The sequence below is a fragment of the Seriola lalandi genome, unplaced genomic scaffold (genome assembly GCF_002814215.2).
Source record: "Seriola lalandi dorsalis isolate HSWRI2012SDOR001 ecotype SW California unplaced genomic scaffold, Sedor1 jcf7180002054921, whole genome shotgun sequence".
Taxonomy (NCBI): Eukaryota; Metazoa; Chordata; class Actinopteri; order Carangiformes; family Carangidae; genus Seriola; species Seriola lalandi.
In genome coordinates this window covers 1,272,425-1,296,918 of record NW_019525473.1, presented here as the reverse complement: position 1 = coordinate 1,296,918, position 24,494 = coordinate 1,272,425, and the positions used below count along the sequence as shown (strand labels likewise).

Here is a 24,494-nt window from a genome sequence, read left to right as displayed (position 1 = left end):
CAAACCACCTTGTGCCCTAACAGAAACGAGTCAGAGCTGACGGTGACTGATGAGTTCATACCTGTCTGACAGACACTGGTCCTGTTTCACACTTTGTCCTGAAGAACCTCAGATTTACCCAGAATGCCTCAGTGTACCATGTTCTGTTTTCTTTTGGACAGAATAAATATGACACATGAATAAAGCAGCCATATTTTATTTCACATATTAAAATGAATGCGAAGAAACGCCTGAGTGGGTCACACCGACTTCATCACTTTGTTCTTCAATGGATGTGAACAAAGTCAAACAGGTAAGAAAGTGATGACACGTGTTTCTTTCAGCCAATCAGCTGAGGGCGATCAGCACTGCCTGGCGCCCCCACTGACGGGGGGATGACCGACGGTGAATGCTCCAGGTCAGCGGCTCGTACCATCATCACCACGGATTTGATGGAGTACCACCAACCGTGCCACGTATACCACACCACTCCGTCATTGGTCATGGCTTCGTACGGCCCTTTGTAATAATGACCGTTCAGATTCCCCGAGTCGCACCTGTGAGGAGGAAGTAAAGAGAACAGGTGAAACACCTTGTTTTTCTCCGTCCGTTCAAAGTAACTGAGCAAAGCTGGACTCTGTCTGTTACCTGCTGAACCACCAGCCAGACTTGCTGAGTCTGACACACTGTCTGTCAGTCTCATTGGTCGGCTGATCAAAGGTGCTGAACTTGACCCCGCTTGACCCCAAACCAGGACCGGCCCATTTTTTCCCACCAGGGAAGAGAGTGTGAGCATCAGCCAGAGCGTCCCCTGCGTTCCCAGTGAACTCTTCCAAATGTAACTGGTACTGGTCCTGTAGCGGAGAAAAACAATTAGTGTTTCATCATTACTGCATCACTGACCCCCACACCAACCCCACCACATCTGACTGATGGAGGGAAGACAGGGACTGATGGAGAAAAGAGAGAGGGTTTGATTGAAAGAAGAGAGAGAAGGACTGATGGAGAAGAGCAGTGAGGAGTAGAGGAGGACAAGAAGAGAAGGACACAGAGTGGAAACATCTGGCAGACCTGTAGTCAGACATCCTTGCAGCTGTTTCCATAGTAAGGGTCATGAAATACAAAGAACACACATAGTCTAAATAAGGCCACTAGAGTTATGGGAAAGGAGGAGAGGGACAGTCACAACTTTTTTTTTTGTCATTGAACTAAATAAAGCTCAAACAGATGAACTAAAGAGAAGCAGAGATCACTTGATGAATTTTATTGAAGGAATCAGCTTGATTTTGCTCTTACTCTGGAAACAGACCACGAGTCTCAGTGACATGTCAACATGTCTCTGTTTTACCTTCTCATCGTCCACCTTGAAGTTCTTGTACTCTGCGTAGCGCTGATTCCCCTCAAAATCCTCCATGTTAATCCGCAAATCGTAGTTTCCTAGAAGACAAAGGCCCTGTTCAGACCTCGTGTTAACATGCGTCTTCAGTGATCTGATCACAGGTGGTCAGCCTGTCTCCACGTGTGTCTCCAGGGACCACTTGTGATCTCACTTCAAGCTTTATATGTAAAGACATAAGTCATGAGTCATTGTTTTTGGCCAATCAGACAGACAGGTCTGTTGTCAATGTGCCTTTGTGTGTGTGTGTGAGAGAAAGAGAGAGAGAGCGAGCGGGCACAGAGGGGGTGAGAACTCACAGTGAAATCAGGTTTTATCCAGTTGAAATAGTAAAATATTTTGGTTCCATGGTGAAACTGTGTTGGGACTAATCAGACTGAGACAGAGGACGTCAGTAGAGTGGGCGGTCCTTCAGAGCTCGTCAGTCCCAGGACACATTCACGTTCACGCTGCTAAAAGCATGTGGCCCAGACCAGCTCTGAATGTGGTCTGAGTGATCGGATCTTAAATGTGTCTTCAATGCGTCTCGGCTGCGTTCACACCTGAACTTAGAGCTGAGCACTTGTGATCAGGTCACCTGAGACAGATGTTAATACCAGATGTGAACAGGGCCAAGGTTACACACACAACCACTGTGTAACACTAACACACACACACATACACACATATACAGGTATACACACCCTGGGAGGTGAGGTAATGTAGAGGATCGTTGCCCAGCCAGAATTCTCCGTCAGGGGAGTGCAGGTCTCCAAATCCATGCTTGTATTCTACCCATGCTCTGTACAGACACACACACACACACACACACACACACACACACACACTGATTTCATATTTGTTTGTAAAATCAGATGGTTTATGTGTGTAAAGCTGACACACAGTCACACACAGACACACACACACACACACACACACACACACACTGATTTCATATTTGTTTGTAAAATCAGGTGGTTTATGTGTGTAAAGCTGACACACACACACACAGTCACACACAGACACAGACAGACACACACACACACACACACACCTGTCGAAGCTCTCCTTGCCGTCTCGCCTCCTCTGGAAGACGGTCCATCCTCCTCCATCGTTCATGTCACAGTAAACAGTCAGTGCAGTGGGAGAACCGTCTGGCCGGATCACATAGAGCCCACTAGCCACGTTACCATCTGCAAACACCTGGGAACAGTCTACACACACACACACACACACACACACACACACACACAAACACACAGCATCGTGATCCAGGCCTCCAGATGAACGTATGTCATCCTTCAGGATAATATCTGTGCCTTCAGCTGATAAACACAGTGTTCACCACCTGCTCTCTGGCCAGGTCTGACTGCTGCTCAGCAGGTTTATCAGAGCTTTGTGTTAAAAGACCTCCTGCAGTCAAAACAAGGTTCATATGAGCACAGCTGGAAGAACAACACAATGAGCCAAAACAGGCTGAAAGGCTCTGCAGAGCTGTGATAATCCTCTGAGGCTCATTATGTCACAAATGATCTTTTAATCCAATGTTAATAAAAGAAAATATTAATGAGCTTTAACACTGAGGACAGATGGTGAAGTGGGTAGCACAGAGCAGCAGCTGACCGCCAACAGCTCGACTGACACCCTGTAAACACACAGACACACACTCACAAACATCTGTGTCTCTCATGGACATCTAGCCCCACCTCTGTGCAGGTTCTCGGGGCCCAGGTGTGAGTTGGGTATGTGCTCCAGCTGCTGGGCCTGGCTGTTGTGGAGCTCCTGGATGTAGCGGTGCTGGTCGCTGATCAGGTTCATCAGGTCCTGGACCTCTGCTTCCAGACGGACCACCTTCACCTCACATGGCACGGGGACCTGGACGGAGACAGACCGGATGAATAAATCCAGGTTACTGTGGACGCAGCCTGTCAGGACCAGTATACAGCTTACAGCTTAGTTAAAGATGCACAACATTTTACAACTGGACTTTACAGCCTTGCAGCCCTGATGCAAAGAAGAAACATAATGTGACTTTGCTTTGTTGTAAAACTTAATGAACTTTATGCAACAGTTAACCCTCTGAAATTCTCCTTCAGATGAGCAGGAACGTGAAGTGTGTCATAACAAATGAAGGATTTCTTTTCAAAGAGAAAAGAATATATAACAAAAATACAAAGAAATCTACAAACCTTGTAGTTTTAGGTTTAACCAAAACCAAAAGATATGATGGTAAAGGTTTTCTCCCACTGTCTCAGAGGCATGTTTTAATATTGAATTTGAACCAAACCAAACCATCAGGACAGGATCAAAACAAGCAGACTAAGTATCTAGAGCAGACAGAGGAGACAAACAACTATCACAGGCTGAGTCTCACAAACATGCAACAGTCCTCACAGACATGAAGATAAATTAACAGCAGAACTCCTTTTTACCAAACAAGTCCCTGACCTGTTCACAGAGAGGTCTGTGTAGTGTAACATTTCTGTTTTGTAAATTAAATATCTCAAAATGTGTTAATAAATCACAGAGTGTATGGTGATGTGCTGAGAGTTAGGAGTTTCTTACAGCAACACATGCAGCCAGGTGAAGAAGGAAAACCACAGATGTCCTCAGCTCATCCATAACAAATGATCCCATCAGTCAGTGTATCAAACTGCTCTGTCTGAGCTGTGTCACTGAGCTTGTCTCTTATGTCCCACGTCTCATCACTGCACTCTCTCACCATGACTCTTTATGGAGATTATTAGACTGTAAACCAGCCTCCATCTAGTGGTTGGAGTGAACAGTCCTTGTCTCCAGTTTGTACCTAACGTCTCCGTCTGAACCTTCGTACGACACACTAACAAGAGTAACTTCACTTATTTCAAACGTTCTGTCTGTAATCCTCACCAACAACTCTATTAACACCTGGATAAACATCTGTTTGTAGAGCGTGAAGTTGTCTTTTTTGGCTGCAGTATGGAGATTAATCTATAAATCAATGTATACATAAATAAATAATAGACATAATCAAATCCTTAAATACATACTTGAGTAGTTTAATGCATAATTAAATGAATAACTAAATAAATGTTGGTCAAACAATAAATGTCTACAACATACCTATAAATACACTTTGTGCGAGTAGGTGACTGAATCAGTCCTGCCTCACAGTGAGATCAGTAACATCACTGACAAACAGACAGAAATACAGAAATTAATAATGTAAAAATACAGAAATTAATAAATGTCTAATAAATAAATAAATAAATAAATGTCTTTAAGTTATCTATTTTACTAATAGGCAGCATCTATTCATTTAATTTGTCATTTTCTTGTTTATGTTAGTGTTTAATTGTTGTTTTATTTATCAATGAAAATATTTTATGAACTGACTATTAATTCAGTTCAGAACTTATTTCAGCATTATATTTGTATTTATTGAAACATTAAATGATAGTGTGTCATGTGTGTGAAGCATAGATGGTGTGAAGTCACATAGCACCCTATAAAGCAAAACAGAGGGAGAGCGAAACTTACGTCTGCTACTTAAACCATGATTTAAAACAAATCACTGTGATACACGAGTTAACTGGTTTAATGTTACAGAATCACACACCACACATGACCATGTACTCACGCCGGCAAACTGTACAAAAAATGCGACTCCGGTGGGACTCGAACCCACAACCTTTGAATCACTCCTCAGGAGCCAGACTAGAAGTCCAATGCGCTATCCATTGCGCCACGGAGCCACCTGTTGAACACCCGTGAGTTACAGATCAAGAGCTTCTGTGAGATTGTATGACGTCGTGGGGAAACGTGTGTCACACTTATGTACAGACAAATCTGTGAACGACTATTGAGGCAATAACAACCACGTAACTGACTGAGGAGCCACATCCTTCTGCAGTCTCGTTCTGTTCGGGACTGGTCACGTTGTTTGTCTTGGATGCTTTCTGTGGTACTGAAAGGTTTATGGTAATGCTAACATCGCTGCGGTCTGTATTGCAGAAGGAGCTCTCCCCCTGGGTGGGCTACTCTCTTCTCCTTGTTCCTGTTTACCCTTACGTAGGATATCGGCCTTAAAGACGGTGTCGAGCTGATGTTAGTTTTCCATTTCTGTATCTAGAAGCTGCCATGAGTGTATTATAAGACCGGGAGCTACAGATCCTCAGTGGCCATCTTATTTGCCCAGCAGTCTTAAAGCAGTTCACAAAAACCCAACAATACTTCCGGTTTGGTTGTGCGAGCCTTCAAAATAAAAGCCGAGCGTTAGCGCGGTAACTGTCGCGCTTTTACTGCCAGAATAACAGACAGTTCATTCAATTGACTAAAAGGACGCAAGGACTACAGGACTCAAGTGAATGTACTTAGTTACTGTCCACCCCAGCTGTTTTATGGTTATCTCTATTGTGATGGAAATCTGAAAATGAAAAGTTGACAAAATGATCAAGTTGTCTTTGTATATTAGTCACAACAGAGTGCAATTGCAGACTGATAACGAACAAAGAGTGTACATGAACTTTACAGAAAAAAAGAAATAAGGAGGCAGGGTCAGGATTTGTGTGTGTGAACAATTCTGGGTGCCATCCTAACTGCCAAGAACAAGCAGCTGCGTGTTCTGGGACTAACTACTCCCTAGTTGGTAAAGGCAGTACCTAGATAAGGAGCATACATGTGAGAATAGATTCACCTTCAGGGTTATACAATGCCAGGACATACAAAGTTCAAACCAGGTTATATAAAGAGCAGAATGTGATTTTTCTATTACACTATCTAAGGGAAAGCAATTTATTTGAGCTCTTGTTTTTTTACATATGGACACAGATGCTATAGTTTTCATTTCCAGGTGGCGATATTCACCTTTTAGAAGCTAGAGAATGTGTTTGGTGAAGTCCACGAGGCTGTAGCACACCTAGCCTCTAGGGGCCCTCCCCTCAGGGTTGCCAATGACGTGGAGACGCTCCTGGTAGAATGACACTTGACTCCAGATGACATAAGGCGATTATTCACCTTATATGCATGAACAATCACATCTACAACCCAATGGGACAGGCGCTGCTTGGAAACAGCACGAGCTCGTCTGGGGCCATCATAACAAACAAAGAGCTGTTCAGACTGCCTTACAAGTGCAGTAGCATCAACATAGGCTCTAAGGACCCTTACTGGGCATAGCAACCTTGACTTCTCCCTTTCCCCCGATGCGGGATCAAACTGTATCAACTGAATAGGCTTGTTGAGGTGTAAGTGTGGCAGCACCTTAGGGAGAAATGCTGTAATTGGCCACAAAGTGACACCCGAGCCATCTGGGTTCCACCTTAGACATGATTCACTCACTAACAGAGTGTGCAGTTCACTCACACACTTGGCTGAAGAAATGGCAAGTTGGAACACCGCGTTAACAGACACCCACTTCAGCTCCGCCTGTGCCAAGGGCTCAAAAGGAGGCGAGCATAGAGCATCCAACACCAGGGGCAGGTCCCAGACCGGAGCTCATTGAGCACTTGGGGGACACACCCTCTGAGGCCCTATAAAGAAAAGGGACTCCATACTGTGGCTCCCCACTGTATCACTTTTAACCCAAGCATACCAACATGAAATAGCAGCCTCATATACCCTTAATTAAGAGAGAGAACAAACCTCATCCAGGAGGGACTGCAGAAACTCCAAAATGATAGGAACAATGCAATGCGCTGGGTCCTTATGGCAAGCCGGTTTAACATTTAATGGCTAAATTTGACTATCCGGAATTAATCTCTGCAGATTTCACTTTATGGTAAACCCTATGATTTATAATTTTACATGTACCAATTAATGCCGCTCAGTAAGCATGCTTACTTATTAAAGCAGTAATTGGTCATTTTTGATCCAGTTTAAAGTGGCGGCATGTGACCAAATTAAAATGTTTTTGGTATTAATGTTTTTCATATTAATTGTTTTAAAAGGGGGAACGCCACAGATTTCACATCATTTGACTACAGGTTTTACACTGAGAAAAAGCTGAGTCGCCAGAGGAAGCAGTACAAAATCTCTCTGCCCGGAGTGATGTCACTTGTATCAGTGACAGAAGTGAGCTCACCAGACCTCAGCAGTCTGCTCCTCATCATTGCTCGAGGCTACAGTATAACATACCCAACCCCCATTTTCCACCGTCTGTCAGAGGTCAAGTTGCATTGTGGGTAATGTAAGTGCCTGGTTTCGACAAGGAAGAACTAAAAGACGATATTCTTTGGTTCTGGAGTCAAACAATCACTGGAAAAAAATTAACAACACAAGAAAAGAGTGCATGTTTTATATAAGAGAAATACTTTTAATTTGAAGGTTCGTCACAGGCATAATCGTAAACAAGATATTTAAAAATGCAGATTTCATATTTATCCTCATTCAGACTGTGCACCTCTCATGCGTTCTGTGTTGCTGTCATTCACATACGTGCGTGCGCGCACACACACACACACACACACACACCAGAGACTACACACACAAAACAAACAAGTGACTAGAGATTCTGCTGGATTAAAATGACCCACCATCTTCATAGATTCTCTCTCTCTCTCTATCACACTCTCTCACACTCTCTCACACTCTCTCACACTCTCTCACACTCTCTCACACTCTCTCACACACACACACACACACACACACACACACACACACACACACACACACACACACACACAAACAAACAAAGGTCTGCATCGAGTGGGGAGAGGGCTGTGTTCATGTCTGTAGTATCTTCTACCTGGACAAAGCAGTGATCCTGAGAAACACAAAGAACAAACCGTTTATTTTCACAGTTGGTGCAGCGAGCGTAAATGAACAATGTCAGACCTCATTGATCACATGACCTCTGTTTAAACACATCACAGGTAGATACCGTTTAAAAAACCAAGCCGTTTGTCTCTGTGTGCATGTATGTAACTCACTGCAGCTTGTTCTGTAGCAGCTCCAGCCTCTGTCGGTCGACGTAGCGTGAGAAGAGGGAGAGCAGGTTGGAGGGGGTGAAGAGAGGAGGAGAGAGGGAGGGGGGGGGGATGCTGAGCAACTCCCTTGTCACTGAAAACACCAACTCAGTCCTGGACAGGGAGAGAAGTTGCGTGTGTGTTAATGGGGATAATGGGAACCATTGTGTCATGATGACATCACCAACATATGCACCGCTCACCATCGATTGTCGTCCATGAGTTGACAGTTGGAGTCTGAGCTTTGCATCCTCTCTCCTTCACTCAGGATCAGATACAGCAGAGTAACACCACACTGCACAGGAGCAGAACCACAAATCAAACAATGAATCAATTCTTAAAATGGGTGTGAATTGTTTTTCTGTCAATCAACTAATCGATTCATTGACTATCATTTGAGCTCTAATGGAGTTGGTTGAAAGTGTAGAAGAGCGACAGCCTCGTCATCAGACACCATGAAGAAGAAGTACAGATTATATAAGTCTGACCAGAGGGTCGCCTTTCTGCTCTCAGGCTAATGAGTTACTGTGTGTGTACCTTGTTGTGCAGCACTGTGGCCAGTTGGCCCTCACTGCCCTGAAGCTCCTGTAGCAGATCTGTGAGGGCAGAGCTCGACAATGATTGGATCACAGCAGAAACCGGCTCCACTAACCAGCACAGCACCTGGACATGTTTATATTCACAGTCAGTCTTTTGTATTACATGTTAGACAACACAACACATCCAGCCAGAACTGTTTACTGAGCAACACTGTCCCTAAAACCTACTGTCGCTCCCTGTTTGTAACAAAAAAAATAATGTTGGATCAGATCTGATCCAATTTTGGAATTTGGAATTCATCATCATGTCATCATAGGACAAATAACTACACAGCTCCGGCTGTGAATCATCAGTGAGTTTATTCTGTCACATACTGTCTTTTTTCTTGTCATGCAAACATTAGGGTTTGTTCCTTTCATGCTTGTTCGTTCACCGATCTTCTTCCATCTTATTATTCCATTGTTCATACCATTGTTTGCTGTTTTTTACGCTTCCGGGTGTCGCCTGATAACCATGGCAACCCTGTGTTTAATGTCACAATGCTATGAACTTTAGGTAATTCCCTCAGGCAAAGTCTGCAGAAATGGGGACTTATGGAAAGTGTGCATAAAAGGCTCAAAATGTCTGCTGGAGAGCCCTCATGCCCTGGATGGTTTGACATTGGGACGGAACTAAGCCCTCACAGACTCACAGGGAACTCGCCTCCAAGTCTGTGAGGGCTGGACATTGGGATTGGGCCTTAGTCTGTGTGGTATTACCGGTCTGTACAAAGGTGTCTACTGCTATCCAGTATGATCTCATCATGCAGCTAAACATAGTGGACTGTAAGTCAATATTGGGATTAGCATGTAAAAGGATGAATATGTCAGGTTTTGACAATTAGCATTATAAACATTGTTTATCGTCTCAGACCAGATAATCAGTCGTATCCTTCCTCTTCATTCAAATAGGCTACCTGTACAATTTCTGTGGTTGCCATGGTGACAAGTTGAAAAAACTGAACACAGACCCCCCCCCTCTCCTTGCCACTGCTCGGCATTGACCACAAAGCTGAAAACACCTTTATGATGCAGACACACACTACTCCTACATGTCTGATATTTTCATTATGAAAAGGTAGTAACATCTTGAAACAGTTACCTGATCCTGCTTGTCCTTCTTGGCCAGGGCAGGAAGGTTGCGTGCAATCGCCATGACAACGGCGGTGGCCTGGGCCGAAGGCAGGAGGGGAAGGAGCCTAGATATGAGCCGCTTGCCCTTCCTCACTGACATGATCATCACACACTGCTCATCACTTACTCTTAAGAAGAGGAGAGAAAGGATTAGTGTGCAGATGGGCATATCTGCACTGACTGGATAAGAAGGTCTGCTGAGTGCAGCCCTTGTAGTTCAGGTATTCCTCCATCTCTCCCTCCCTCCTACCTGTCATCCCACTCCTTCTCCCGCAGAGAGTTGCACAGCTGCACTGTGTTGGTTTTATGCTGCTCCAGCAGAGACTCTCGGTCCTCTTCTGGAGCCTGGACAAAACGTTTCTCAAAGTCTTGCACCTCCAGCAGTAAGCTGTACATCTGGAAGCAGGGTTGCATGGAGGAACAGAGAACAGGGTCACAGAGGTGTATTTAGGATCCGGTAGTGTATTCTGCAGTTTGACTGAACAATGCACAGCCATGCTCGTCCTACCTTCTCCACGGTGTAGAGGATCTGTCGCCTTTTATTCCAGACCTGCTTCTCTCTTTTCTCCTAGAGGCAGAGGACAGTCAGAGTGACCAAACAAAATACTTCAAGCAGCACTGATTAAGAGCAGGGGTGAAAAAGGTGACAAAGATGTGACTACTACTAACACGCTGCCCCCTCCCCCTCCTGCCTCTTCATTCGCCACAGAGACATTTCCACCACAGAAAAGGTCTGTCCATTTAGCTGCATCTTTGCCAACAATTCTTTTTTAAATTTAGATTTTTTCTGCATCATCCATTTCTTTTTTGTCTCTTTTTTTGCCATTGTTTTCTGCCAAAAATACTCTGAGCCGTCTTCTCTTACTACACATACTTGAAGTAAAGTAAACTCGTTGAGATCAGATTTCAACAAAAATGAGATCAGTCCAAATCGGGAGGGGCCACTCGTATCCTCCCTCAGTACTGAAAGTATTAGATTGGCCCAGTCTGATACAGACCACTGCTGCTGCGCGGCACAGCCAGGCCGGTCCATGCCCCGGCCGCAGAACATACAGTAACTGTTATCAGAAATTGAAAAATAAAAACTCTGACCACCCGCTGGTTTTGGCTGGAATGGACCGGCTGTTTGGGATTCTTCCCAAACTTTCCAATGGCCAATCCGCCCCTGACCATGAGTGTCTTCCACTTTGCCAGGGAGCAAATCCAGACACCCGATCCAGCAGCAGCAGAGTTGCTTAGATGTAAACCTGCATATCAATGTGATGATACAGGGTGACCTGATGTTCTGATGTATAACGTTAGTTATGTGGATATAGACATTGGTTGGATTAGGGTAAGAACATCAGGCTAGCCAATCAGATCAGACAAAGAGTAGGGCGAGCCATGCGTTGCTTAGACGCCAACCAACCCGACCTGGCTTCCCTGTCCATGTGACCAAAGCCAACAGCTGTGGAGGGTGTCAGCGCCTCCTGCAGTGAAAACAGCCTTGTAGTGAAGAGAACGGTTTGAGGCTGGTGCTGTGAAGCAGATGTGGTAAACAATGAATCCCTCTATTGCTGGTCAAGTTTAGCCTTAGCCTCTTTGTCTAATACCAATATATATGTATATTGGTATCTCTCACACACACACACACACACACACACACACACACACACACACACACACAATACTGTTGTTGAAACAGGTGTTTACAAAGAGACCAGTGAGCCCTCAGAAGAAACAATGAAACATGTAAACAGACCTCATCATCTGTGCGAGTCGTCACCACAGCATCAATCATCTTGCGAGGGTTGTTGACACTAGAGACCGTCAGCTTCCCTAAAGAGCCTGCAAACTGAACTGTTGGTAAAAACACAAGTAAACATTCAGCACAGGTCCCCAGTGTCATGTGTGTGATCTCATACTATGGAGAGCGGGAAACATTCAGGTGTCATTTACCTGGTCTGTAGGTGTGTTCAACCTTGGCGACCTGAGGAGTGATGAGTTTGGTGGTGTGTTCCTTCTTACTGCTGTCTGTCTCTCTCTCCTGACGTTTCTCCATCTTTTCATAGTAATTCTACACACACACACAGATTATTTCCATTATTGTTTAAAATCACCATTATAATTACATGAAAAATTCCACAGCCCCATGTGATGTCTTCGTGTTAGTCCGATCAAACCGTGAATTTTTTTGAGCGACTGTAGACTGAGAGGATACCGTGACCTCAGATACCTCAACTTAACTTTGCTGCCACATTCAGCCAGTCATTCTTAGGGATGGGAATCACGCTTTCGCAACAGGCAGTCAGCACACACGACAACCAAGGAGTCGAGGAAGTGTGGCTTAATTTCACACAAAATGATGCTTGCAGTGCAACGTGCCATGTCTGTGGCACTAAGATTTCAAGCAATGGTGGAAACACCAGCAACATGCTGAAACATTTGTCGACGCAGCGGGGCGTTAAACATCAGGAGTGCCATGTGTGTGACGCTCTACGCCGCTGGTCAACAGGTGCTTCCCGGTCTCAGCAGAGCAGTAAATTTGTGATGCGTCAGTCGTGAACGATCTGGCTCTTTCAAGTAAACGACGGTAGCCAGCTCCTGTCCGAGAGCCGTTCTTTTTTTTGTAAATTAACACCAGGCAAAATGATAGAATGATCTTCTCTGCGCCACAGGCAGGCACTCCATGCTGACTGTGACTGGATGATTTGTTTTTTGGATGTTCTACTATTTATTTTATATGGACATCACAGTAGCATTAGAATTGTGACATACATTTAAGTACAAAAACCAGATGAACTGTGTCTGTTTAGTGTTTGTAGCGAAACACTACACCGTTCAGTATAAATAAAACCTTTAATACGCATGTAATAGTGTTTGATGTTTTTACATTTAATCTTTTTATACCAAACACCATGTAAAATGATGGTATTAGGGAAATTATTGACACTGTTGACCACCAGTAGACAAGCTGTCCGCTATGCTGAGGACTGAGGTAGGCCTGGCCTGTTTATTTTAACAGCAAGTTTATGTTTTGTTCACCTGTTGCTGTTTTCGATCATTAACTAGTCGAGAGTGGAGGAGGAGGAGGTTTTTCTTACAGCGCTCTTGGCGATGGAGGATTCAATGTGCACTTTTGTTTTGTTTAACTGTTTATACATTAAAGAGTCTGGATAATATTTGCTATTTATTTTAAGTTATAAAATATTTTCCTGCATGGGAGATCCAAACTATTATGCCGGTTTGGCACATGTAAAAATAAACCCCTTCTTATGAAAAAAACAAAAACAAAAAAAAAACATTTGTTGTATTGGGTTTTTTTTTTTTTTTTTTTTTAAAATGGGTCACCGACACACGTCCACTCTAAATAGTACATTTTAATCTTGTCAGTTAACGGTTAATGGTAGGTTAACAAGCAACAGCTATCAGTCAGAAAAAAAAAAAAAATCAAAATGAGCATCCCAGTCAAGGTTGATGGAAACTGCTCTGTTCAGTATTCAGATTCATTTAAACCGAACAATCAGAAAGTTTGAGATCACTAAATGTCTTTTTACACTTAACTGCACAACAGCTTCAAACCTCACTGGGCTGAGACCTGCCTATGGTATCAATAAAATCTTATCAATTTCCAACCCCAATCAAAGTGATTAAGGTCAATGACAACCAACCGGGTAACCACAACAAAAACCAACCTGATAGTAGTAGTCATCCAGGTAAGGGTCAGTACTTTGCAGCTGCATCATCTGGATCTTGGTGACCCACTCCTTCTCTTTCTGAGTCATCAGATTACTATAGGGGTCTCTGCTGCGCCGGTCCCCTCCAGTCCGGCCTCGGTCCCTACAGGGAGGAAAAGAGATGAGGATGTGGTCCCTGTGGTCTTCTGGTGGAGAAACGGTCTTCTACCTTACAGTTTTCTGTTGTATGTGATGTTTATAAATATGGACGACTTTAAAGCTCCATATTTTCCTCTTATCAAGTGTTTTATCTGAAGTGATCTGAAGTGTTGATCCATAAGAAGATATAATTCTCTCTCAGGTTTCTCTCATTCACATTCCTGCGTGACACCTGCAGCTCTATTATGTTGATATGTGCACGCACGCGCGCACGCGCACACACACACACACACACACACACACTTACCCTCCTCGGCTCTGCATGCGCTGGGTGAGCATGCGACGGTGCTGAGGGTGGAGGTGGGTGGTGTTGTGCCGGATGGGTGGCGTGTGGTTGGGGGGGCCATGAGGAGGCAGTGGCCCCATACGGTGACCGTGTGGAGGAGGCGGGCCCCCAAAGAATGGCCTGAAACCTCCACCGCCTGGTAACAATGGAGGCGCTGGTCCACCGCGGGCAAATCCTGCCACCTGGAGAGAGACAGATGAGGACTGAGTGAAGTGTCCAGGTACTGAGGCTGCTGTGTCAGGAAGACAACTGTCATCCATCTCATCATCACACTGACGCTTCGCCTCTCCACTAGTATCCAATAATGGCATTAGGTTCTGTGTGCAGGCTTTCATCCAATGATCATCTTAGTTGAAGAACATTCAAACCCATGAGATGTCTCTCTGTAATTGCCACTACCTCTCCTGCACACCACCACCACCAATAGTATCAAGGCCCCCCCATCTCAGATCTCAGACTCCCAGTTTAAAAAGACTGTGTGTAGGTGTGTGTGGTAACAACCTGAGAGTTGAGCAGCTGGGCTCGTTGAAGCTGGGACAGAACTGGACCAACTGCAGGAGGGAAGGGACCACGACACAGCGGAGAGTTCTGAACATGAAGCACAAAATAACTACTTGTAGCTCAGAATAACCTGGATTAAAGAACATGGAACTTGGTTCACAGCTTTATCTGACCAAAGTACTGTAGGTAAACAACTACGTAAATATATATAATACGCTATGTTTGCATTTTATATTATGGCTACATCATATACAAAATAAATAAGTAAAACAAATGTATAAAATAAGAAAAAAAAAAAAACAACATGAAAACATACTGTATACAGTAACATATCATACTAAAAATAGTGTATACAAGAAAAAAACAAGAAACAACCAGGAGCTAACTAATAATTATTAAGGTTTAAAGATTTAAAGGTTAGTGAGAGAAACAGAATAAAATGTCTTTAGCAGAGATTTAAAAACAGAGATGGAGGGAGCTCATCTGATATGAAACTGGTTCCATAATGTTTGAGAAGGAACTGCAGAGGATCTGTCACCTTTAATTTCAGTCAGGACATAAAGAGAGATAAGCTTTCAGATGTAAGAGATCGAGGAGCTGAGAGACATCTGTGATGCGAGGTGAGCCTGACCATTAACATTCTTAAAAGTAATCAGGTCTCAGGCTAAGACCAGTCAACATCCTTACAGCTGCACGTGAGGTCATGAAGACTGGAGAAGTATCAACACAAAGAACTCGAAAGGTCCAGTGGAGTTGAGACGTTCTCCATCTCATGAAAGACAGAATCAGCTTAGGTCTAGCAACTATTTTTAACAACAGAGGTGAAAAACTCACAGCTATATTGAGGAGGGTGTTGGGTGACAGACGCTCGGGGAAAGGAGATGGGTATCTGTGCTGGACTGGGGCTCTCACATGAACTGCTGTGGGATGATGGGCCTACACACACACACACACACACACACACACACACACACACACACACACACACACACACACACACACAGAAGAGGACGAGGTTAACACAGACAATACTAACTATGTGTTCAGCAATATCACAACACAATGCAGAAAAGTAACTGCTACAACTAATGAGACTGCTACACACACTGTAATGGGGCAGACTGACAACACCAACCAGATATGTTACTGTTCGACTTTAATCATGGACATTACTGCTGTCAATGTTTGTTAAGTCCTGTGTGTATCTGATTTTAGGTGTTTTAGTGGTAGGAGCACTATGATGTCTGAAAATCTTTGGCTTCTAAAAAGACAAATATTGTAAACATGAGATTCAGTTTCCATTCTGTCCTTAGAAATAATAACATTAAATAGAATAATAATAATAAAAAAAAGAGGAAGAATTGACAGAGGAAGAATATCAGCAGGGAAACACTACAGAGTGACAACCAGTGTTCTGCTACTCACCTGATGATTTAGAGCGTGGCTCATTGGCTGTTTGGGTGGGGTCCCAATGGGCACTGCCCTCACCGGAGGGGAGCCAATCACAGGGGAAGAAGAGCGTGGGGGTGGGACCCTCTCTGACAAATCCCGCCCTTCATCAATCCTACTCTGAGAGGGTAACTTAGGAAGTCCCACCTCTTTGATTATAGACATTAGTGGACTGTCCTGAAGAGGAAGAAATTGTTTTAAAAAAAAAAAAAAAAAATCAGAAAAACATTAGTCCAGAATCAACAGCACATCGAGTCTACTGTATAAACTCTGCAGATATGTGTGTGTGATAACAGTAATGACACCATATTTCACACTGACAAAGGCTGTAATAGAACACTGGCAAGAAAAAGTAAAACCTTCAGAAAAATGTGAATTTATGAATCAATTTGTCCTAAAATATGATCAGATCGCAAGTAACACAACAACACTGTTGTTCTTGTTCAAACATTCACAGTGTATCAACAGCTTTAGTACGTCTGTCAACTTCTGTTTGCAGGTAGGAGGATGAGCTGCAAACATGCTGCTGGTCTTCCTGACCTTCATGTACAGATTGGGTCACCATGCAGCCCAGTCTCATTAACTTGCCTCAGACTAGAGGACTCCCAGTTATCAGTCACTCCTGGTAAATTGGAACCTGGTTCTGGGAAAACTTAGATTTCATCCACTTGTTCCAGTTGTAGCACAAAAGGTTTGAGATGTTCTGAAAACATTACATTAAGAATTGTTTTGTATCCAAGTAAACCTGCTGCACCCAAGATCCACCTTTTATAATCAAATAAAACATTTTGTGCAGTGCCTTCATGCTTGAAAGTTGAAGACATAAGCCAGTTAAGTATGAGGCTCTTTCCTTTGTTGATAAACCTGCGGTGTCCCTGAGTAACTCCTAACTATTATAAGTCTCTTTAAGTTATTACTCTTTTGTATATTCAATTATTTCATTTAAACAGACAATCATTCTGTTCATTTGTTGTTTATTTTGCATTTATCTTTGTTAGCTTGGTGCTTGGGAGCAGGTGAACAGGAAAAATGATGATGCTGCTCCATGGTGATGCCATGATATAAAGGAAAGCGGCTGTCGCACAGTCGTGACACAGTGAAGCCGTGAATGCCACTGTGAAGGTTAAGAAACACATCTACTAGCCAAATGTCCCACTAGGATCATTCCTGAAATGTGTTTGTAGTTATGCCCCTTGATTCTATCAGCTGGTGTGCTGGTATGGCTCTGCATGTTGTTGAAGGTGAGTCCCTCACCTCCATGTGTGTGATGAGTCCGGGGGTGACGCTGACGGGCCCAAAGCCCATACTGTTCTCCCAGATACTGTGAGAGTTCATCTAAGACACAATGACAGACATTCAACTTTTTGATTTTACACAGATGAAGTTGAAATAATTGTGACTGCAGTGATGTGGTTTCAGCACAATATTTATAAAATAAAATAAAAAAAAAAGTGAGAAGTGAAAATCATGTATGAAGAAAGTAAGATAGTAAGATTAATATTTTGTCCAGGTGAAGAAGATGAAAAAAACCAGAGCATCACAAGCTGTAGCTTGCAGAGCTCAGAGAAAACAGGTTCAATGTGTCAGACACAGAAAACAAATCAAACAAATATCTGAAATAAAACCACTGAATGTCAATTTACAGCCACCTGAAGTACAGGAAAAAATTATCAAATGATGAATAAATATAACTTGTTTTATGTATCTGCCCTCTCCCGTAAAGAATTAAAATCACGCTTCTTGTGAGATTTTCAGATCTGCAGCCGAGTTTCAACCCAATAACTTCTAGATGTGATGAAACTATATCAATACTACACAAAATAAAAACTGGTGGAGAAATTAATTTTTGAAAATGAATGATGAAAACAAATATATTGATACTGATTTTTATTAATTTGATTAAAGTAAAACATACAGCAAGTTGTCCTTAGGGTTTCTTAGATGTGTTTCAACCCAATCCAACATCAACTGATGAAGTATAAACGATCAAATTTAGCTCCGAGGGCCAAACTTCAAAAATTCATAACTAAAGTCTTTGAATTACAGCTGCATGGAGGTGCCATGAATTTAGTAGAAGTTTTTACATGAACTGGGATGTTGTTGGTATGGAATGACCCACTGGCAGACAGAGATAATTTGAACTAACCTGGCTCATAGGAGTAGCCCCTCTGTGCAGCATGTGCTGCTGCTGCTGGTAACTCAGCACCGATGGTGGAGGGCCAGGAGGAAGGCCTGGAGCGGAGAAGGGTACATCAGAACAGATTTCAGTAAAACAGGCCAATACAAATTACTACACCGCACAGTGAACCACTGTCACAGAGGAGATGAAAACAGGCTGTGGCTAAAGCTGAGAAACTACTGTGTTTCAAACCAAAAACCAAACAGGGTGACTAAACAGAAGATATGATTTCAGCTACAAAATGTTCAGACTGAACAAAATACCCTGTGAATTATAGGATTCACTACGTGCAGTGTTTCCCCAATATTCATTCAGCAGGGACACACCACCGCTGCTAGATTACGGGCGATGATTAATATCAACGGGCTACTAATGATTTTCACTGGCACACTGTGTGACTATGACAACACCCAACATCCACTAGTGCATCAAATCCTCCCGGACCCTCTGTTAATTCTTTAAAGGACATCTACATAAAAGGTAACGTTATTTTAGTGTTGCTCCTTCAGGGAATATGGCAGTGCGTAACAAATGAGTGGCAGAAAAGTGACAGTGAAGTGGTGAATGGAGCGGAGAGGAGAAAAGGTTACCATTAAGTTCAAATATACAGTATGGGCTGAAATGTGTCAGTTAATAAATGCTGCAGCTTCTCAAGAGCAGAGATCTGCTGGAGAAGTGAAGGGGGTTAGCCCTAGCAAACATCTCTCCAAGAAAGGCTAACGTTAACAGTACATTTTTTGGCTTCTATGTAACGTTAGCTACATTCACAGGAAGTCACGTTAATTAGCTGCTTGTCCTTACTACATGCGTAACAGATCCTCTGTTAGTAACTACAGCAGAGCTAGTGGCTCCACAGGGTAAGGCAAGCTACTTGACTTAGCTGCAATGATATTACTACCTTACTTACTTGTTCAGTAAGTCGACGTCAGGTACAAGCTTAGACTAAACTCAAATTTGTCCTGTACACACACACCTTGATAGTTAAATTATATTTCTATATAATCTTATATTTTCAGATGACTATTAATTACTATTAAACTGGTTGGTTAGGAAGAGAGAGGTGGATGGTGACCATGGAGGAGCTGGAGTTAGTAAAGCTAATTAGAGATGCAACACACACAGCAGACAGCACAGGCAGCAGTGGAGACAAGTAAGGAGTGAATTTTTTTTTTTTTTTTTTTACTGGAGCTGACAACAACTATGGTCTAGCACTGCAAGCGTAATCACAAGCTTTGTGAGTAAAAATGCAATTAGCATCCACCATTACACCACCTGTTCAACAAGCTACATTTTCAACTTCTCCCATCCACCGCAGTTTGTTTCACACAAACGCAGTGTGCTAACCTTAAGCTAATAGCGAACTGTTATGAACGAGCTAAATGGAAAACTCCCTGTGTGTAGACTGCAGCTTCATTTGACACAAACTTTTGTAAACTTTTAACAGAGGGGATGACCAACAGTGACCCTTGTCTGTGTTCATCATTCAGTTTTGCTCAGCAAAACTGTATGCACACTTCAGTATTTGTTCATTTATCACAAATCATATCGTCATGGCAATATTAAACAGTGTCACTGCACATCGCAAATTTTTCCTCGTGTGGAAAACTGTTGTGGAAACACTGGAACTACTACTTTCAATGGAAAGTTGCTGAAGCTGCTGGAGAAGTCACTGAACGTTGCCAAATGATGCAATACACAAATTAGCATATTCATGACATCGTATCATAATTCCTCCTAGTGTCAGCTGGTCTCTGTCTAGTGTGAGCTGGAGGTTTAAGTCTAGTGTCAGCTGGTTTCAGTCTGGTATCAGCTTGTTTTTGGTTCTGTTGTCATGACAACTGAACATGTTTGAAACTGTGACTGAAATGTGGCCAGAGAGAGAGAGCAAGAGAGAGAAAGGCTAGTAATGGACGCTGGTTAATTTGCAAAGTAATTGACAAACACAAAGTATTGCATTCATTCTCACCTGAAGTGGAGGGTCCAGGAGGCAGCTGGTTCTGGGGATGATGGGGATGCTGGTGCGGTTGTGTGGGTTGTGGGATGGAGCAGTGCTGGGGCAGGACTCTGGGCCGGTCCAGTCCCTGAAGAGCGGACAGGCCGGATCCTGAAGAGCCCATGGATGGACAGGGCCTCTGAGTTGCTCCGACCCCTGCGATGGCCGGGTCTGCCTCCAGGATGAGTCTGGCCAGGGACTCAGCCAAGTCACCTTCCCCTCTTCGGTCCTCCACATCTGAAATTACAGTTTTACTTTTTGGATTTTTGCTCGTGCAAAAAAATAGTCTGGGAAAACTGTTTGGTCACTGATTACCCTAAGAGGTGAAAATGACCAGAATAGTAAAGAATACTGCAATCTCACAGAAAAATGAAGAGAGTAGAGGCAGACTCCTCTGATGACATCACTGACCTGGTGGACGCAGTCCAGAGGAAGACGAGGAGAAGTTGAGTAAAGGGAGGGAGGATGGAAGGGAGAGATGGCCCGCTGAGGTAGGGAGATGGGTGGAGGATGAGTCCTCAAGTCCTCCTAACTCTGATTCTCTTCCCATCCCTCCTCCTCCTCCTCCTCCTCCTCCTCCTCCCCCTCCTGCTCCTAGCCCATCCCGCTGATCAAGCTCAGCGAGGCGTTTGTGCTCCTCCTGCCAGTCGTCATCTGGAAGAGTAGCCAGAAAGAGTGGATGGTTGTATTATGACAGGGACTCATCTGTACTGATTCTTAGACTCCAGAGACACATTAAGTTCAGACTGTCTTTAAACTCATTCACCACCACAGGGGAACACCTGGAGAACACCCGGAGAAGCCTACACAACTCCTGGAAAGACAATTTAACCTGAATTCTAGCAGAGAAACTACCTGGGTCACCTAATTCATAGCCAATGTTAGCTATTGTATGCACTCATTTTGTGATCTAGTATTAGTTACTTTTTTTCCAGCAAAATACCACATGACAACCTCCTAAACACATGTGAACATCTGGCATTCAGAAGTGACTTATGATTGCTGGTATGGGAGCAACAGTCACCCTTCAAGGTTTTCTAGCTGATGTACAGCTAACCAGAATCTGGTACTACTGATGTTGACCAAAAGTTTTGAGATTGAAAAGAATGAAAAAGAAATTATATTTAGGTGCATCTTTAATAGATAACCCTCTTGAAATGTGCATTAATGAAACAGCATTGGAGCATTAATTGTACACCAACACATTTCAATTTCATTTGTGTATGACTCACCGATGGCCCCAGCTCCAAAGGTGTCGTCATTGAACTGATCAATTTCATCTTCTTCTTCTATCAATCCATCATCTTCCTCCTCCAGCGTACAGTCTTCATCCAGCGACTGCAATGATGGCAGGGAATAGAGTGAGAGGCAGGACATGGAGATGCAGTCAAATAGTGGGCACAAGAAAGTGATGGAGGTTAGAGAGAAGATGGAGGGGGGAGAGAAAAGATAAAGGATCCATGGGGACAGAGGAATAATGGCATGAAGCAACTGAAAAAAAAACTGTAGCACTACAACTGAAGCAGATGTGTTTTCCATGAACAGGTGCTCTGAATGCAGCTTCCCCTCCACTTTGATTTAGTTGTGCATCACACGAGAATCCATACATGGACACTGTATAATATACATCAGAAGGCAGTTCTCATTAGTGTGACTAATTTTTACAAAAGAAAGAAATTCTTTTCAATTCTTTTTCATGTGAATAAAACTCTCTCAGCTGGAAAGATTTTTTCTCATCTACTTACAGGCAATAACATATGTTGTAACAGACCTGGTGGAAAACAAATTTTCTTCACAGTAATCTGACTGTGTCCAAAAGTAAAATAAAAAGGAGTGAAGCTCAATGAGTTTACTCTGGTAAAAATATTAACAAAGGCTCAGTAAATTATGTGTCCCAGTACAATATTTCTGCATGCACAACACAAATGCCCTGGACATGGCTCAGCTGAATGAAATGCAGCCATTATTCATTTTAACATTGCTTTTCCTGCCATTGAATAGTGAAACATCAGCTATCAAAAGGTTTATTGGCTTCCAAGAATGCACATATCCTGTGCTGATGATCCAGCTTCATACACTGATGTGGTAGTCGATCATGTATCTGTGACAGTTACCAATACTAGCTTCAGCATCATGTATCAAAGAAAATGATAAGTAACTGACACAGTAAATTTCCTCTGTCAGGCCTGCAATTAACTCCTGATACCAAATACTGGATGTGTCATCAGTTGCTCCAAAGATATTATAGTTTAATAACTTGCTACAAAAGTAAGGCTGCAGATTTAAGGCCTGTTATACAGAAGATCCCCATACCCATAGATAATTAACACATCTAAACTCTAAATGAACATGGGCTCCCAGTGCACCACTACTCTATAAAACCTGTATGGACAGTTCGACAACACATTTAACTAATCATCAATCTGCTGCTATGTCCACATGAATCATAGGAATAAGGTTCACGTTAATTTCTATTTAGAACCAATTTTGAATCACTCAATAATCAGGTGCCAAAAATATCGAAATTAGCAGAAGGACAAAATTTGCAGTAGCATTGAGCTAATGCACTGAAGTAGTCAAAGTGTGCTAAATGTGTTTTAGACAGTTCACACCTAGCTGAATCCAATTTAACGTTAACTCTACTTTAGTTAACTTCAGCGGTGACTCTGAAAATACACCATTATCACAACAACCAGTTCAGCCAACACATTATTTCTCTCTATGAAGTACGATATATATACAGATTAACTCGAGACACACGTTTTGGAGCATCACGTGTAGCAGCTAGTAGCTTCTTTTAGAACGCCCACCTTTAAATAATATGAGTAAATATAACCAGCACCTCTCCACGACCCTCCGACACCCTGGAGGTAGCGAGCGAGCCCGTTAGCCAAGATGCTAATGCTGACGTTACATCACGCAGGACACACGTCGATGAAACACTGCTGTCCTAAAACTACCGACACCGTCTGGACACAGCTGGAAGACCACACACCGGACATTCATAACTTTAATTATTTAACAATGAAACAATACGTTCCTTATCGTCAGCAGGGTGAGAAAGGGCTCACCTTCCCTCTGGCTCACGTCACCAGGCGAGCAGGCTGCTTCACAGGCCGCCAACCGCATTGATTTTACCAGTCGCATAAACAATAGAAAACATTCACCGTGTGAAGCACACGCAGAATGGGCTAACCAACAGCTCTCTGTAGACAACCTGGCATGAAACTCGTTGGAAGGGACATGAGTTTTAGGACACAACACTCACCTGAAATCGAAACATCTATCTTTAGGCTTTTGGGAAAAGAAGTGCATCAGGAGCGTGGCGGCGCGTAAATGACGCAGCAGCGACGTCCCTTTACGTGTGTTAAGGAACGACGTGACCGAGCACGCAGATAGGCACAGACTGAGGGGTGCTACTGATTGGTGACTGCCTGATTCTTTCCATTGTTTAAAATGATACTGGTACCAAAGACCACAGCTCGAAGGACGGGGCGATGATTAGGCTTTACTTCAATATGAGTGACATTAGCAGTTATTGTTCTTTTATTTATCACACGTTTTTAGTTGCGGTCTAATGCAATGTCATTCTTTTTAAAGATGAGTCAGTAATTGACAAATGTTGACACAATATGTTTAATTATTATTGTTCCAATTAAGGAAACGCTCGAATCACAAAGTATCATGTTTTAGATAATGTTGTCACGTGACCTCCTTTACCATTATGAATGTAACCTCTACCTGTTATACGTGTGTGCGCGCGCGCATTTGTTCTGTCTGAATATGTTTTTGTGTCACTGGGTGTGAGGTGATAACATACCTGCTAATATTAACAAGGTACTTTGTACATAAGTGTGGATGTGTGTGCGTGTGTCAGCCTTAGCGCCACCATGGTTCGGTGGCAGCTCTGCTCTCTGGATCACCTGATGAACTCATGGCTTATTCGTCCTTTCCTGGGACCTTCAGTCCTTCGGCTCCATGTGTGACCTGTGAACTTTTTAACTTTCTGGTCATCATGAAGGTAAGATGAGACCAGATCACAGTTGTTTGCTATGTTCATGCATGTGGTTGTTTTTTGTCCATTTGTTCTTATTATTAGTAATAACGATACTGTTTTGAGGAACATTGTTGCAGGACATGAACACATTCATAACCACTTCAGAAACCCATAATATTAATGGAGGGTACTGTCACTTTTCCC

General features: G+C 43.1%; 2 protein-coding genes and 1 non-coding gene across 6 annotated transcripts; all 3 read right to left on the bottom strand.

Moving 5' to 3' along the window:
* Positions 1 to 180: 180 nt before the first annotated feature.
* Positions 181 to 5,536, bottom strand: LOC111673585 (fibrinogen-like protein 1). 3 transcript variants are annotated; one of them, XM_023431394.2, is made up of 7 exons: positions 4,974 to 5,536; positions 3,061 to 3,229; positions 2,409 to 2,568; positions 2,059 to 2,156; positions 1,328 to 1,416; positions 628 to 833; positions 181 to 536 (listed from the first exon to the last, which is right to left on the bottom strand). In XM_023431394.2, exons 2-7 carry the CDS (start codon positions 3,170 to 3,172, stop codon positions 320 to 322), a joined length of 882 nt encoding a protein of 293 aa, XP_023287162.1. In that variant the 5' UTR covers positions 3,173 to 3,229; positions 4,974 to 5,536; the 3' UTR covers positions 181 to 319. The 3 variants fall into 3 exon arrangements, with proteins under 3 accessions (XP_023287162.1, XP_023287163.1, XP_023287161.1); XM_023431395.2 differs by lacking the exon at positions 4,974 to 5,536 and adding an exon at positions 4,457 to 4,592; XM_023431393.2 differs by lacking the exon at positions 4,974 to 5,536 and adding an exon at positions 3,920 to 4,395.
* On the bottom strand, positions 4,997 to 5,088 carry trnar-ucu (transfer RNA arginine (anticodon UCU)). Its single transcript is given in 2 exon segments — positions 4,997 to 5,032; positions 5,052 to 5,088. It is a non-coding gene; the product is annotated as a tRNA-Arg (tRNA).
* A 2,089-nt stretch (positions 5,537 to 7,625) lies between the features above and the next one.
* Positions 7,626 to 23,651, bottom strand: patl1 (PAT1 homolog 1, processing body mRNA decay factor). 2 transcript variants are annotated; one of them, XR_015436165.1, is made up of 21 exons: positions 23,562 to 23,651; positions 21,526 to 21,631; positions 20,705 to 20,947; positions 20,267 to 20,530; positions 18,268 to 18,353; positions 17,376 to 17,456; positions 16,098 to 16,298; positions 15,507 to 15,608; positions 14,673 to 14,759; positions 14,133 to 14,353; positions 13,685 to 13,829; positions 11,949 to 12,066; positions 11,752 to 11,849; positions 10,519 to 10,578; positions 10,261 to 10,406; positions 9,979 to 10,138; positions 8,836 to 8,961; positions 8,502 to 8,593; positions 8,263 to 8,412; positions 8,010 to 8,096; positions 7,626 to 7,921 (listed from the first exon to the last, which is right to left on the bottom strand). XR_015436165.1 is itself a non-coding variant. In XM_023431391.2 (20 exons), exons 1-20 carry the CDS (start codon positions 23,574 to 23,576, stop codon positions 8,075 to 8,077), a joined length of 2,523 nt encoding a protein of 840 aa, XP_023287159.1. In that variant the 5' UTR covers positions 23,577 to 23,651; the 3' UTR covers positions 7,928 to 8,074. The 2 variants fall into 2 exon arrangements, 1 of the variants encoding a protein (XP_023287159.1); XM_023431391.2 differs by lacking the exon at positions 7,626 to 7,921 and having other exon boundaries at positions 7,928 to 8,096.
* Between the last annotated feature and the right edge of the window lie 843 nt (positions 23,652 to 24,494).

What these genes read in the sequence shown, in the direction of transcription:
- LOC111673585 (XM_023431393.2), bottom strand. Translation starts at nt 3,991, where the DNA reads ATGGGATCATTTGTTATGGATGAGCTGAGGACATCTGTGGTTTTCCTT. An exon ending in TCAAGGTGGACGATGAGAAG is followed by an intron (nt 834 to 1,327) that starts GTAAAACAGAGA and finishes TCTCCGCTACAG; the next exon opens with GACCAGTACCAGTTACATTT. An exon ending in TCTGGCTGGTGGTTCAGCAG is followed by an intron (nt 537 to 627) that starts GTAACAGACAGA and finishes TCCTCCTCACAG; the next exon opens with GTGCGACTCGGGGAATCTGA.
- patl1 (XM_023431391.2), bottom strand. An exon ending in CGACTCGCACAGATGATGAG is followed by an intron (nt 10,579 to 11,751) that starts GTCTGTTTACAT and finishes CTCTGCCTCTAG; the next exon opens with GAGAAAAGAGAGAAGCAGGT. An exon ending in AGAAGGACAAGCAGGATCAG is followed by an intron (nt 8,962 to 9,978) that starts GTAACTGTTTCA and finishes AAACATGTCCAG; the next exon opens with GTGCTGTGCTGGTTAGTGGA.